General features: G+C 41.7%; 2 protein-coding genes across 2 annotated transcripts in view; one reads left to right on the top strand and one right to left on the bottom strand.

Annotated features, from left to right (window-relative positions):
- LOC147611941 (ARM repeat superfamily protein) overlaps window positions 1-5,354 on the top strand; it is a 67,978-nt gene extending 62,624 nt beyond the window's left edge. Inside the window, exons 15-16 of the mRNA XM_086783805.1 lie at window positions 948-1,736; window positions 1,857-5,354. Of these exons, the coding sequence (XP_086639931.1) occupies window positions 948-1,736; window positions 1,857-5,000 (3,933 nt within the window). The 3' untranslated portion in view covers window positions 5,001-5,354. The remainder of the gene's footprint in view (window positions 1-947; window positions 1,737-1,856) is intronic.
- A 5,698-nt stretch (window positions 5,355-11,052) lies between these two features.
- Window positions 11,053-14,918, bottom strand: part of LOC147611940 (uncharacterized) — a 50,064-nt gene continuing 46,198 nt past the window's right edge. The window contains exons 7-9 of the mRNA XM_086783804.1: window positions 11,826-11,907; window positions 11,612-11,725; window positions 11,053-11,519 (exon numbers count right to left, since the gene is read on the bottom strand). Coding sequence (XP_086639930.1) covers window positions 11,358-11,519; window positions 11,612-11,725; window positions 11,826-11,907 — 358 coding nt within the window. The 3' untranslated portion in view covers window positions 11,053-11,357. The remainder of the gene's footprint in view (window positions 11,520-11,611; window positions 11,726-11,825; window positions 11,908-14,918) is intronic.

Genomic DNA, 14,918 nt, shown 5'->3' with positions numbered 1-14,918 from the left:
CTTGTCTTTCCCATTGTGGTTTGTTTTGACTCTATCCTTATAGAAGACGAAGTTCTCATTCCAATACACAGGATTTAGATAGTAGATTGCACCAAAAGAGAGAACCTTATTCCATTGCATTGCACTAAATGATATGTCTGGAGAGGACATAAGGATGCTTATGACCAACGAAGCTTATTTCTTATACTGTTTGTGAATAGTCTCAAGAGTTAAGACTCAACTGGGCACTCTGTTTGGACTCTGTGCTTTTAGAAGTTGAAGCTCTCATTCCAAGACATAGGATTCAGATAGTACATTGCACCAAAAAAGAGAACCTCATTCCATTGCATTGCACCAAAATGATGTGTTTGTAAAGGACACTAGGCGGCTAGTGTGCTTATAACCAACTTATCTCATTTCCTACACTGTTAATTAGTCTTGAAAGTCAAGGCTGAACTGGGCATTCTGGTAATTTGAACACAGCTTGTGTGCATGGAGAAGACTAGACCTCATTTACATGTCATACCACAACAAAGGCCCACACTGCATGTTCTTGAACTTCAAATTTGAACTAATTAAACTGAGATTCCAGAGACCTTAAACTTCTTGGATCTCTCATCAAGATGGTTATCAGGGAATTGTACTCCAGTCTCCTGTCATAAAGTCTTTGCAAAGGTCTTCCTGAAAGATCTTTATGAAGGGGTTGTACTTCATCCAATCTTCACCCTGTGTGTCTTTGCAAGGGTATTATGCTTCTGGATCTTTATTATCTCAAGCATTAAGGCTAATTGAGTAATATCCTCTTGGACTATCCAACCTTTACATTTTCTCAAAGATTCCAGATATGTGGGTGTTGATCACTTGTGTGCTTTCTTCCATGTTTACTTTCGAAGCATTTGTTGTATTGAAATGCTCATATCTTTCTGTACTGATAGCACATACATGGTTTTATCTTTGGTGGCTTACAGAGCCAGAAACTCCGCCGTGATGACATTCGAGTTCATGTGGGTAATGTTTATCGTATGGTTGCTGATACTATCTGGCCAGGTATGCTTGCCAGAAAGCCCACGCTACGGATTCACTTTGCCCGGTTCATTGAGGAAACCGTAACACACATCTGCTCGGCACCACAAGAATACTTCCAGGACTTGCAGCCTCTACGGTATTCCCTAGCCTCTGTATTGAGGGCACTATCCCCTGAGTTGGTCAAAGCAAATTCAGAAAGGCTTAAACCCCAGACCAGAAAGAGGCTTTTTGATCTCCTTTCCTCTTGGTGTGATGATTCAGTGAACACATGGGGTCAAGACTCCGTGAGTGATTACCGCCGAGAAATTGAACGGTACAAGTCAGCGCAGAGTGTGCGCACTAAGGACTCCATGGAGAAAATTAACCTGGAGAGAGAAATCAATGATCAGGTGGAAGCTGTGCAGTGGATGGCCATGAATGCAATGGCTGGATTGCTCTATGGACCCTGCTTTGATGACAGTGCAAGAAAGATGACTGGAAGGGTTATCACTTGGATCAATGGTCTCTTTCTTGATCACAGTTCTAAAATGCCCATCGGTTATTCTCCTGCAGATCCACGCACGCCTTCACATTCCAAGTTTGGTATGGCAGGAGCTGTGGATGCCTTTCGTACTGCTGCTGGAGGCAGGGACAGGCAAAGGGGAAGCCAATTTAAAATCCAACTGGCCAAAACTGCTCTGATGAATCTTCTGCAAAGCAATCTGGACCTTTTCCCCGCATGCATTGATCAAGTAAGAAGTGGAACTAAAATCTAGATCATCTATTTTCTACTCTAAAAACTATATCATCTGTTTTCTACTTTAAAATGGCATAAGATCAAGCTGCTGACTTGTATGTTGATGGGAATGTAGTGCTATTCTTCTGATCCATCCATTGCGGATGGGTACTTCAGTGTCCTAGCTGAGGTCTACATGCGGCAGGAGATTCCAAAATGTGAAATACAAAGGCTGTTGAGTCTGATCCTCTATAAAGTGGTTGACACATCCAGGCAGATCAGGGATGATGCTTTGCAAATGCTGGAAACCCTGTCTGCACGTGAATGGGCAGAAGAAGGAGAGGGTACTGGCAGGTATCGTGCAGCTGTGGTAGGTAATCTGCCAGACTCCTATCAACAGTTCCAGTATCAGCTGTCTGCTAAGCTGGCAAAAGAGCATCCCGAGCTTAGCGAATACCTTTGTGAGGAGATCATGCAGAGACAGTTAGATGCAGTGGACATAATTGCACAGCATCAAGTGCTAACATGTATGGCACCATGGATAGAAAATCTCCAGCTTTGGATTCTCAAGTACACCGGCTGGTGCGAGCGGCTATTAAAAAGCATGTATTATGTCACTTGGCGTCATGGTGATCAGTTCCCTGATGAAATTGAGCAGCTGTGGAGCACAGTTGCAAAGAAGGTGCGAAATGTTGGTCCTGTACTTGATTTTCTGATTACTAAGGGTATTGAAGATTGTGATTCAAATGCTTCAGGGGAGATAAGTGGTGCTTTTGCAACATACTTCTCTGTAGCCAAGAGAATCAGCCTGTACCTGGCTAGAGTCTCTCCGCAGCAGACGATAGATCACCTGGTTTGTGAACTAGCACAGCGTATGATTGATGACCAACCAGAACAAGTTAAACGTGCAATGGACACTGCTTTTGAGATTGGCAGCTCAAACCCTGTGCTTGAATTCTCACAGGGTCCACAGCAGATGCAAATGCTGGATCCTCTTCCTCCTATGTCACCATTGCTTATTCGGAGCTCCTTGGAAGGCCAACTGCGTAATGTGAGTGGCAACCTAAGCTGGCGGACGGCAACAGGTCGGAGTATGTCAGGTCCCTTGAATGCCATGCCAGAAATGTACACAGGGAGATCAGGACAACTTTTTACTGGATCAGGGCCATTGACCATATCAGGTCCCTTAATGGGAGTCCGAACCTCTACAGGAAGTCTCAAAAGCCGGCATTTATCAAGGGATAGTGGTGACTATCACATTGAGACACCCACCTCTATGATGGAAGAGGTTCGATCCAGCACTCCTGCTGTGATAGGAGAGTTCCAATCAGTTTTGCAGGGTCATAACCACTGGCTTTCTAAGGCAGATATTGCACTGATTCTTCTGGCAGAGATAGCATATGAGAATGATGAGGACTTCCGTGGTCATCTTCCTTTGCTTTTTCATGTAACTTTTGTATCTATGGACAGCTCTGAGGATATTGTACTTGAGCACTGCCAGCAGCTACTTGTGAATCTTCTCTACTCCCTTGCAGGAAGACCCCTGGAATCTTACAGTATTGGAGAGTACGGAGATGGTGAAGATAAGAAGCAGGTGGAGAGCTTAATGAAATATGTGCAATCAAAGAAGGGTAGCATGATGTGGGAACATGAGGACATCACCTTGACACGGGTTGATCTTCCAAGTGCAGCCCTGCTTGCTGCCCTTGTTCAAAGTGTTGTTGATGCCATTTTCTTTCAGGGGGATCTTCGTGAGAGGTGGGGTGAAGAAGCCCTTAAGTGGGCTATGGAATGCTCATCTCGCCACCTGGCATGCCGATCACATCAGATCTTTAGGGCACTGCGTCCAGGTGTAACCAGTGACACGTGTGTATCACTATTGCGATGCCTGCATCGGTGCTTTAGCAATCCTTCACCACCGGTGCTTGGATTTATTATGGAGATCTTGTTGTCTTTGCAGGTCATTGTGGAGATTATGGAACCAGAGAAAGTGATCCTTTATCCCCAGCTATTTTGGGGTTGTGTGGCAATGCTTCATACTGACTATGTTCATATTTATACCCAAGTCTTAGAGCTGTTTGCTCGGATTATTGATCGCCTCTCCTTCCATGATCGGACAACAGAGAATGTTTTACTTTCTAATATGCCCAGGGATGAGAATGAGAAAAACCTTAAGGAAAAAGACTTGGGGCGTCTCGATTCTAGGGGGTATGATATAGGGAGGAAAGAGGATGATGTTGGTACTGACAGGGCCAAACCCCCCATGTTTGAAGGTGTGCAGCCCTTAGTGCTGAAGGGCCTTATGTCAACACTCAGTCATGCATCAGCTATCGAGGTTCTTTCTCGTATTACTTTGGACTTCTGTGACTGTATTTTAGGGAGCTCTGAGACTCGCCTTCTCATGCACATCATTGGCATGCTGCCTTGGCTTTGCTTACAGTTGCAGAATGAGCAAAACTCCTCTATCTTTGGCTTTGAGTCTCCTCTCCAGCAGCAATATCAGAGAGCTTGTTTTGTGGCTGGTAATATATCAGATTGGTGTGAAGCAAAAGGTTTGGATGATATGGCATCAGTTTTCCGTTCATACTCAGAGGCTCAGTCCACAACTATTGATGGATTCCTGGAGAGATTGTGTCCTCTCCTGTGTTCAGAATGGTTCCCTCGTCATTCAGCCCTTGCTTTTGGTCATCTTTTTCGTCTGCTTGAGAATGTTCCTCCTGAGTATCAACGGGTAACCCTTTTATTGCTGAAGGCCCTTCTTCAGTACGCTCCGATGGAACCTGCTCAAAGCCCTCAGGTTTATACTACTGTCTCACAACTAGTGGAAGGTCCTCTTTGCAGTGAAGCACTGAAGGTTTTGGAGGCTCTTCTGCAGAAGTGTAGTACCCTCTCCAATTTCCAGGTTGATAATGCTGTGAGTGGAGCGAGCCAAGATTTAACTGGTGTAATGGCCTCGATACCTGCCAGCAGGCGTGCAGATGAGGATCACCGAGAGAAGCCAACTGCAATGCTGGTTTCACAAAGCTCTTTCAAGGCTCGAAGTGGCCCTCTACAATATTCTGCGGGTTCATCTGGTGCAATTCCCATGCAAGCTGTGGCAACAACCAACCCTGGAAGCATGGATGTATTGCCTTCAAAGGAAACTGCACTCCAAAATACAAAGCTGGCTCTAGAAAGAGTCCTTGAGACATATGGGCCTGGGAAGAGGAGGGATTACAAAAGGCTGGTTCCCTTTGTTTCTAACAACAATATTCATACGAATGCTAATGGCCAGTGGTAGCTACACAGCAGTAGGAAGAACAACAGGTTTTGAGGTTAAGAAAGACCATCAGAGGTCCAAATTATGGTCTGTCTCATAACCTTCATTAGCAAGATGCAATCAGAGCAGCTATGCAGCATGCTCTGTGAAATGGCTAACAAATTCAGTGTTTTTTGGCCTTGTAGTATTCCAGAGTCAAAAGCCACAGATGTATAACTTGTATCATATGCTCTCAAGCGAAAGCTCTGTATAGTTTGTAACTGTCACCTGTGTAACGCTATCAGTTTGGGCTTGCTGTATACAACCGAGTAGTTGCTCTTGATTTCATGTACATTACCAATAATTTTGCTTCTGCTATCAGATGAGTTTGTTTTAGTGTGTTCTTTCTGCATTAGAGACTTTCCAAGCTTTTCAATGAAGAAGCCTGCTGGCGTCGTCTTCCTTCATAAATTTATAAGCTATCAAAACATCTTAGTATAACAAGAAAAAAACAAACATCACATATAAGCTTTCATTCAGACTCTTTTTCCTCTCTCTCTCTCTCTCACACACGCGCACACACACACACACACACACACACACAACTAAGAATTGTAGTTACTCTAGTTTTGGTCAAAACTCAAATATGATCATGTCTTGATCGTAATATGCCCGAATTCATCTAGCTGTATATGGATGCGGTCCACCCTGATGTAAGTGTACAAAGCTCTGTAAATAAAGTCTGAGCAGCAGGTGTACTCTTAATCATGCTTAACTCATGCTGGGGAGATGAATTGCACCCTTTAGGTAGATACATCTTTCTTAATTAAAAGCTTCATTGGCTAGCTGGCTAGGATGGAGGTTTTACAAATGGTTGAAATGTGTAAAAATTTGACTAGGATGGAGGCTTCACAAATGGTTGACGTGTGTGAAAAATTGACCAGAAATTGTATTGATATAAAATGATAAAAAAGAGGTTCAATGGATAGTACTCGTGATGATTACTAGAGAACAAAAAAGCATTGTGAGTAAATATCTATAACATCGTTATTAATAAGAGATTCATTCAACATACCCACAAATAGGTGACCAGAGTATGACATGATGGGTTTAAGCCCACTACTTTGGAAATCATGGAGGCCAATAACTGCTTTGAAATTTTGTAGTATGAGCTAAGTGTTCCTCCATCTTAAAAGTCATCCCCATGTATAGAGGTATAGATTTTTTGTGTTTGTTGATCATGCCCATTGGAGCTACTAACCTTAAGATATAATCTTGGCAAGATAGGGGAGTTGTTTGGCCTGTTCAAGGGGATCGATTTTTCCTGCCTAGTAAAAAAGGGGGCCTCTAGTGCCTATGTGTAGATGTTCCCATCAAAGAAGAGCCAACCATGGTGCCAAACCATAAAGAGAGCTATGTACACACTTCTATGGCGTCGTTCGACGAGCATCCCCAAAGCTAGCTCAAAAAGATCACCCACGACCACAGAACATCCATGTATGCTATGTTGTGCTAGTTGGAACTAGAGACAAAGCTCAATCAAGCGTGCTATTAAAGCTAACATTAATGGAATGTAAATGGCATTCAGGATTTTGTCTCGTGGATAGAAATGCCTTTGCTTAGTGAGACCACAAGGTAAGCCTTGGAGCTGGCCTTGGCACTACTAGCCTAAATGGTTGAGCAGATTTCTTGCCAACTCCTCCATGCTCATGTCCTTGACTAGGACTCTAGTTGGTGCTAATTGGGCACCCTCAACCATTGAGGCTTTAGATGACACGTTCCCTGTTTCTTAATTCAAGTGGATGACTTCTATATTCTTATCTTCGCAAATTGTCTACTAGGTCTATCAAACCTGTGTAGAGATGGTTACGAGGCCTCTTGCTCTTTAGACCGATCATAAATCGATCATTAAGTGATAAGTTGTCAAGTCTTTTGCAAGATGTGGAGGTTCTAGCAATATAGTCCCACATTATTTCTCACTCCTCTTGTTTGAGGATATAGATTTGTGTGATGGCTCCAGAGGTTGGCCCTTATGGATCCGTTTGGTTTGAGATAGTCCTAGACATTGGCTCTTTACCCTTCCCCAACTTCCATGTTCCTCATCAAAACAAAGAAGAACCAGAACTTGGGTCATTGGTGAAGAAGCTTCTATATTGGGCTTCTTGAGAAGGTAGGACTGTGTGCTTGTTTTTGGGTGTTTTGTGGAACATTCGTCCCCAATGGTGTAACAAAGAAGACATGTCTTGATTGTTGTAACTACGGTTGTTCGTGGTTAGCTTAGGATAAACCGAGCTCAGGATGGACACCAAATGTTTCTGGTCCAGTTTCTGCTCTTTTACTTAAGATTCACCCATATATAGGGTGATTTAGTATTCTTTTTTTGAAGTTTATGGTGTTGTTTACAAAGCCAGTTGGTGAGTATGGGGCACAGAGGACCATTTGGTGAATCCTATTTCTAGGTATTTTGTTGTTTCTCCGCACTTTTTGTTTCAAAACTCCTTAGTTGACGTGGATCCAAAGGATTCTGGCCTTCTTATTAGGGGAGTACTCTGTTGAGTGTTAGTCGTTTTGTTGGGAAGGATCAAAGGCTACGTGGGTTTGAGGAAGTGTGGTTTAATGCATTATAGTCGATTGTATTGTTGTTTCCAATAATTATAATTATTCTTGATTGGGTTTGTATCAAGGATAAAAATAAAAAATATAACACAAAAAATGAGCTTTTTATTTTATGCAAGTTCACATCGGCGAGCTCTCCAGACTCACGTGCAAGTTCACATCTGTAAGCTCACACCTTTTTTGTATGAACTAGACTCACGTTCTTTGTTTTAATGAAATAGGCCTACCTAGGATAATAACTTTTATGTAATAGGCCATTGACAAGGTTGGTGTACAATTAATATCCCAATAATTTCAAAGGACAAGAATTTTTCTTGGAAATTGTAGCTGGTACACTTTTTATAATAAGAAAATCATTAAGGATATTAGTAGGTATGTTCTTACTAGTCTTTAGGGTAGTAATAATGGGTTGGTGCAGTATTAGGTATACCGACTTCTAGACTCACGTGTGTAGGTTCACATCTCTAGGCTTATGTCTATAGACTCATGTGTCTAGATTCATCTTTTTTTGCGGTGGGACTGTGGGCTCACATCCCCCAACCCGAGAGCTAGTTTGGCTTGGTTTTTGGAGTTTCTAGATTTTTAAGACTTGATGGGAGGTGATTATCGGTCCTAATCCTAGTTAAGGTGGTTATGCAAGTAATTAAGTGTTTTTAATTATTTTTTATTAGATTTGTATGCTTTTAAGCTACTAGTTCAATCATGCAAGAACACAATTAACTATCCCACTCTAATCCACACCTAATGGAACTTAATGCTCATGTTTTCGTAGTGGATTCCACTCCTAATCACAATTGCTAAGCTATTCCTTGACTCAATGCAAAGAAATCTAAGCCTTTTGGGCTTCAAAATCAGGTTCCATTGCACTTGAGAGTTTCTTCAGCCTCCTTTTCATACTTGAGCATTCTATCATAGAACCTCCTTGTCTTGCAATTAGCTTGAGCAGAACAGACATGTTTGAGATCAGTTTCAGATATATATTCAAGAAGCACTAAGTGACCATTTCACCAAGAAACCAAGGTTTTTTCCTTCAAAGGTATGAAAATAGAATGTCCTAATGCAAGTAAACTTCAAATCAAAATAAAAAACAACAAACTAAACAGACTCCAAAATCAGATGTTTTTCGGGAATGTGACCTAAGTATCACCGGGCAATATTAGGCAATCCTAATAGCTTGGAACACGGACGGATGAATAAAGTTAAGCAGTCCCCAACAACATTGATAAATATGTTTAAGTCAAGAGCTCATCGTAGTCTTGCCAAAGAATGTGTCGTTGGGCCTTACCTTAGAGCCGCAATTGTAACTTTTTTCTGATGTGGTTATGCTAGCTCGTCGTTCATTGTGTCCTCACTCTGTTATCACACCAAAATACTCCTTTGCCAATGGGGTGAATGAAGAGATTTCTATGCCTAAATGGAGATAAAAAGAGATTTTCCTTCATGGTGATTCTCTCTCACAAAAGGTAGGGGAAGAAGAAGAAGCTAATGCAAGAAAGGGAATCCTCTAAGCAACCCTATTCAAGCAAGCATCCATCTAGCTTGCATGAATCCAACAGCATATAAGTAAGTAAGAGTAGAGAAGAGAAGATTGCAAGGTAATGATTGTACATTGCTTAGTGTCAAAATGACTTATACACAAGTGACTAGTTTGCACACTAGGCCGACCAAACTTAAAAAAATAGTGCGACCTCTATTACCAGTCTTAAGCAAGTATTGCAAGGAAATGATTATGTATTGCTTAGTATCAAAATGACTTATATACAAGTGACTAGTTTTCACACTTGACCAACTAAACTTAAAAAATAGTAAGCAAGTATGTATAGGAAATCCTTAGACTTTCCTTATTTGACATTAAGCTCAAGGTAAGGCCGCTTTATATGTTTCAACTCTATCTTACAAAAGATAAGTGCCCGTTTGAGTGGGTAAAATGGCAAAGTGCCTTACGGTAGGTTGGGCGAGTGAAACCATGTTAACCTACGGAATGGTTAACATACTTCGAATTTGCTAAAAGCTTGACATGTGTTTGAGCTTGTTAAGAATGCATGCATGTGATTGAAGCTTGTTAAGAATACATGCATGTGATTGAAGCTTTTGTAGCTTCATTTACGATTGAGTCTCTAAAATATTGCATAATTTCCACGATCCAAGTATCTTTCTGTTTATAATTGAATGTTTTGTTAATTGTAATCAACCTAACACGGTAGCATTGTCCAAAAATGTCACTCAACTTGGGATCTCCTAGCATTAAGGTATTTTTATACAAAATATAAATATTTGGCTATAGAAAAAGTCTTTTGCAAAAAAGATTGGAATAAAATATTCAAAAATTACACAAATAATAACTTATTAGTTACATAAAAATATATTTGAGCCTCTGAGCCATTCTCAGATCAACGTACTCCAAAATTTTCAAGCTAAATAATGCAACTTGAAGCAAAAACTACTACAGAATCATTCATGCAACTAGACTATTGACAAATTACTTAATCTACTTTACCTCAAGTATACCAAACCATCACCAACCTTCAATGTTTTCATTATCATGTAATATTGTCTGAAAGCATAAAACATGGAAGCTCCCATTTGGGCCTTATAGCTTCATGGTGGCTGGTTACCTTACCCACCTACCTGTATCACAAGCTTCTAGCTACTTGCCATACCTTATGAGAATGCTTAAAGTATATACTCTAATGGCTCTCATTACATGCTCCTTTTGAAAGTTTTCAAATCTTACAAATTGCCATTGTTTCACTACTCCCTCTCATAGGCTGTTAATATGCTTTGGACTAGGCCAAAAAAGCATACCATTGTCAACACCTTCAAACTCAAAAGGTTATCTTTTCCTTTGCTTTCACTTTTACTACAAATAATCTTCATTTGAAGTCTAAACTTGGCACTTGTTCTTTTCAAAATGCTCAGCTTTTGGCACATCACACATATTTGTCAATATAATGTTCTAGTAGTATTAAACATTGCAATTGTGCTGATTTGAATTTGATTTAAAAGCTACTTTTAATGTGGAGGATGGTTTCAAATCTTTGAATAATATTTGCTTGGAGAAATATCTTTTCCTTGAAGGGTCTTGATGGTTGGCTGAGGATTCATCTTGATGGGTGTAATGTGAATAAATAATGAAATTATTTCTTTTACACGTTCACAACCTTTTTAAAACATTTTGAGCCTTTCAATTGTGGTGTTTCATTAGATCTTAGGTTAAGGTTTTAGCCAAATAAGTCACAAGAAGTACATGTGTAGGGGTTTGTAATTTGAAGTGATGTCACCATGCAGATTCACAACATTCAAGCATTTCATTCTTTCCCTATCGAACATTATGGAGGAGCTAAAGGGTTATCTATGCTACATCCACAATCATAGCATGTTTCTTTTATTTATTTGGTATGTGCTCTCTTTTTTTGCATTTAGAGAGAGAGAGAGAGAGTGTGCGTGCGCGCGCCCAATTAACACCGAATCAATGCTATGAAACAACATGCAGAGGATCGTAATAATATAAGTGTGCATAAATAGTTGCTCCAACACCACCATTTTTCGTCCACCCCTCGGCCGGGTCAATATACTGTTACATGCTATGCCAGTGATTAAGAGGCAAAACTCAACTGGACATCACACGTCTGAAAGAATCCCACTGTCCATCTCCTCCTGTGAGGCAAGATCATGTGTAGCTTCTCAACAGCAGAGCAATGACATGAGTCACCAGCCTATCAGGAGTCCATAAGTTATAGCTTTGGATCTTGACCATTAAGTCAACAGTCCACTTTTACCTTTTCAAAGTTTTAGCTTCTCCAGAACAGAAGTTACCAAAGCGGTTTTCTTTGGATCCTTTTGCTTGTATTCTTTTAGTATGACAGATGTAGCCAACATTTGCAGGTCTACGCTCTCCTTCTCATCTTTATTCCGTCCCTTTGCTTGATTTATTGCAGCACCGCACTGTCCAGTCACACAATCAGTATACATTAACCTATTGTTAATCACTTTACAATAAGCCGGGCTCAGTGCTCCACCCCAGGATGTATGCTTACCAGGCAAAGTCCATACAGTGCACGGAAGTTCTTGCCAGCACTTAGCTTGATGGCTGATGCATAGTATTTCTTCGCGATTTTTAAGCTCTCCAGGCCTCCAATCGTGTATTGCACCTAACATAAGAGGAAAACACTTGAAAAAGTTGGGATCTTGAACCTTTTTGGTGCACAAAAAAACTTTGGATGAGACTCCTTACTAAGAGGATTCACTTGCCTCAGCATATTTTAAATGCCATGATGCATTAGAGGTCTGCATCATGATTAGCTCCTCATAGCAGAAAGCGGCTTGATTATACCTGTAATGTTTAGAAGAGTAAAATACAAATATCATGGAAGCATCTCTCTCTCTCTCTCTCTCTCTCTCTCTCTCACACACACACACACATGATGGCATGCTGCCTTGGCTCAAGTCTGAAACTTGCAAGCATGTGGAAAACATGGCAGACGCAAGATCAACAAAAGAGGCTGCCAGTACACAATTGTGACCTCAAAGCTCAAATAGCACAAACAGAAAGAGTCTTTAGCTCTTCAAGTACGTGTAGGAGGTCTTCCCAAATCGATGGTACCGCATGGAGGATAACTTCATGGAGATTCAAACAAAGTGTTCTGTGCCACCCTACCCTGATAATCAAATGAAAGAAAGAAGCCGTACTGGAAACACAATGATCGTGAAGTGATCATGTTCAAAAGAAATGAAGACAGAACTGATATCCTTCAGCAATCCAGAACCTTAAAAGGTACGGATAGCATAAGAACTTGCACCAGCACAGCTCAATAGAATTAGAGAAGATGAGGGGAGCACACAAAGCAAGAAAATGGGCGATCTTTCGCAAAGGAAGTGCTATCATTCAGGACTTTCACACTCCAAAATCAACAGGCTCTCCCCTCCTATTGATTAGTAGGTTTTTTGTTTTTCTGTTTGTTTCTTCTTGGCCCAATCCTTATCTGATGTAATGGCTTGTAATTATGCATCCTGCTTGTATCCATAGGCCATTTTTTGACCTCCCGTGGAGTTTACTCTCTCTCTCTCTCTCTCTCACACACAACCGCCCACATGCACCCATGCACTAAGGTGCCATGTGACACACTAGCTCATCATCGGTGCTATACTTGTACAGCTTTAGTACCGTTTTAGGATTATTTGTCGTACACCTGACCCCACTGTGAGCCCTAGTCCAGGGAGATGTCAAGCACGAGTTGTTATAAATTGTGCATCTCAGTGTATTTGGGGAAATGCCTATTTACGAGTTTTATCCTATTTTTCTTCCTTTTTAGTTGGTCATGGGCAATCGGCCAGCTCCCTTGCATCACTATAAAAGGGGGCCCTATCCATCCAATCTATTTGACAGGCACATGTTCTACACCATTTGCTCGCTGATATTGCCATTGTAAAAGCCTCTTGCTACATAACAGGATATTCATTGTCTAATCTCTCTCTCTCTCTCTCTCTCTCTCTCTCTCTCTCCTATGTTTTGCTTCCGCATTGTGCACCTTCATCATGGTATCAATCGCTTAGGTGACCGGCACCTCAAGGCGGCGGCAGTGAGTTTTGTCATCTGTATGAAGATCTGCATTTTTTTTGGAGCAAGAAGGTGCTGCGTTTTCAGTTTTGGTGCTGCGTTTTGTGCATCTTGCTGCTGCGTTTTCCATCTGGCTGCTGAGTTTTCATCCTGAAGACTGTGTTTACACATTGGTGGCTGCGTTTTTTCTTCCAAGGGTGCTGTGCTTCAGCTTTGGTGGCAGCGTTTCCCTGTGGGGCTGTGTTTTCTTCTCCTACGGCTATCTTCTATAAAAGCCTCTTGCTACATGACATGATATTCATTGTCTGATGTCTCTCTCTCTCTCTCTCTCTCTCTCTCTCTCTCTCTCTCTCTCTCTCTCCCCTATGTTTTGCTTCCACATTGTGCAACTTTATCACAAGCTACGTAAGTCTTTCCAAGCCTTTGGTGTCAAAGTTTGTCACTTAACCCACTTGCAGAACAATCAAAGCATGTAGAAGCATTGATTAGCAAGGGTACTTGAGGCTTTAGGCCAGCCCAAGGGCCATCCTAGGTGCTTTGCACTTGGCAGCCCAAAGGCCACCAAAAGGAGGCCAACCAAGGGTTTTTGGTGGCCAACCAAGGGGCCAACATGGCAAGCAGCCTATACAGGCCTGTCGGCCAACAGCAAGGGCAGCCCAGCCCCACACATGAAGAGATGGCATGGAAGGCAACAGTAATTGCTATTTTCAACAGTCGTGAGTGTAAGAGCAAGCCGACAGCAGTAGAGAAACCGACCAGCATCTAGGGAAACATATATAAGAGCACTTCAATCCCTTGCATAAATCATCTCTCTCTCTCTCATAGCTTCAGTAGTAAACAAGAGCAAAAGTTATGTGTGCTTGAGTCCTAGGGCTTGTGCATACATAATCTCAGCCAACCACTTCATTGTGCTTCAGTCCAAGGCATCCTAAAGTCTTCTTCAGCATTCAGCCTTCATTCTTGCTGTAAGCCCAAAGGGGTGTGCCGTGAGAGACTCAACCACATATCCAAAAGATAACGATAGAGAGAGAGAGAGAGGGAAGAGAAAGAAGGGAACAGGGATCTTGCACAATACACCACACTGAACGGGGAACACGCCCCGTCCCCTTTCACGAATTCATTCAAGAACAATCCACGGGCAGGCTGGCCAAGATCAATACAATCAATGAATACATAGCAAACACATATGCCGATGTAGGATATCCAAGTCGATGTCGATGTCAATTTCGGGGCGGCACGAGATCTCTGATTTCAAAGACACCACGAGGATGACCCACAAGAATCTCTAACCAAGCTCGTACCAAATCCAAATCCAAGTCCAAGTCCAAGTCCAAGTCCAAGTCCCAATCCCAAGTATCACTCGCTCACCCCAGGAGTAATCCTACAACCTTGTCGATGAAGAAAACCATGTAAAAGCTCTTTCTGTCAAGAAAACTAATATAAAACCTGTTTTAATGGTTTTTGTGGGCGATAAAAACCTACAAAAAGCAATTTTTAGAGTTTCTAAAAATTTTAGGGTTTCTGAAATTTTCAGTCCACACAGCTCTCTGCACATGTCCGTACGGATCCATATAGTCGTACGGACAGATGATGACATGGCACTACGGCCGATAAAGGCACTCTGAATCAGCGGGCAACGATGAAAAACTCCATGGTTTGGTTCATGATCAAGAAGATGATTTCCAAGCTTCAACGGAGATGGCAACACCTTAAAGATGAAGAGGTTGTTCTCCAACTTGATGCTCAAGAGAGGCTCATGCTTCTTTTATACTTGAAGAGGGCCTTGC

Source organism: Cibotium barometz, chromosome 46, assembly GCF_041138505.1.
Source record: "Cibotium barometz isolate CiBa-2024 chromosome 46, ASM4113850v1, whole genome shotgun sequence".
Lineage (NCBI taxonomy): Eukaryota > Viridiplantae > Streptophyta > Polypodiopsida > Cyatheales > Cibotiaceae > Cibotium > Cibotium barometz.
This window is presented reverse-complemented; position numbering and strand designations above follow the sequence as displayed.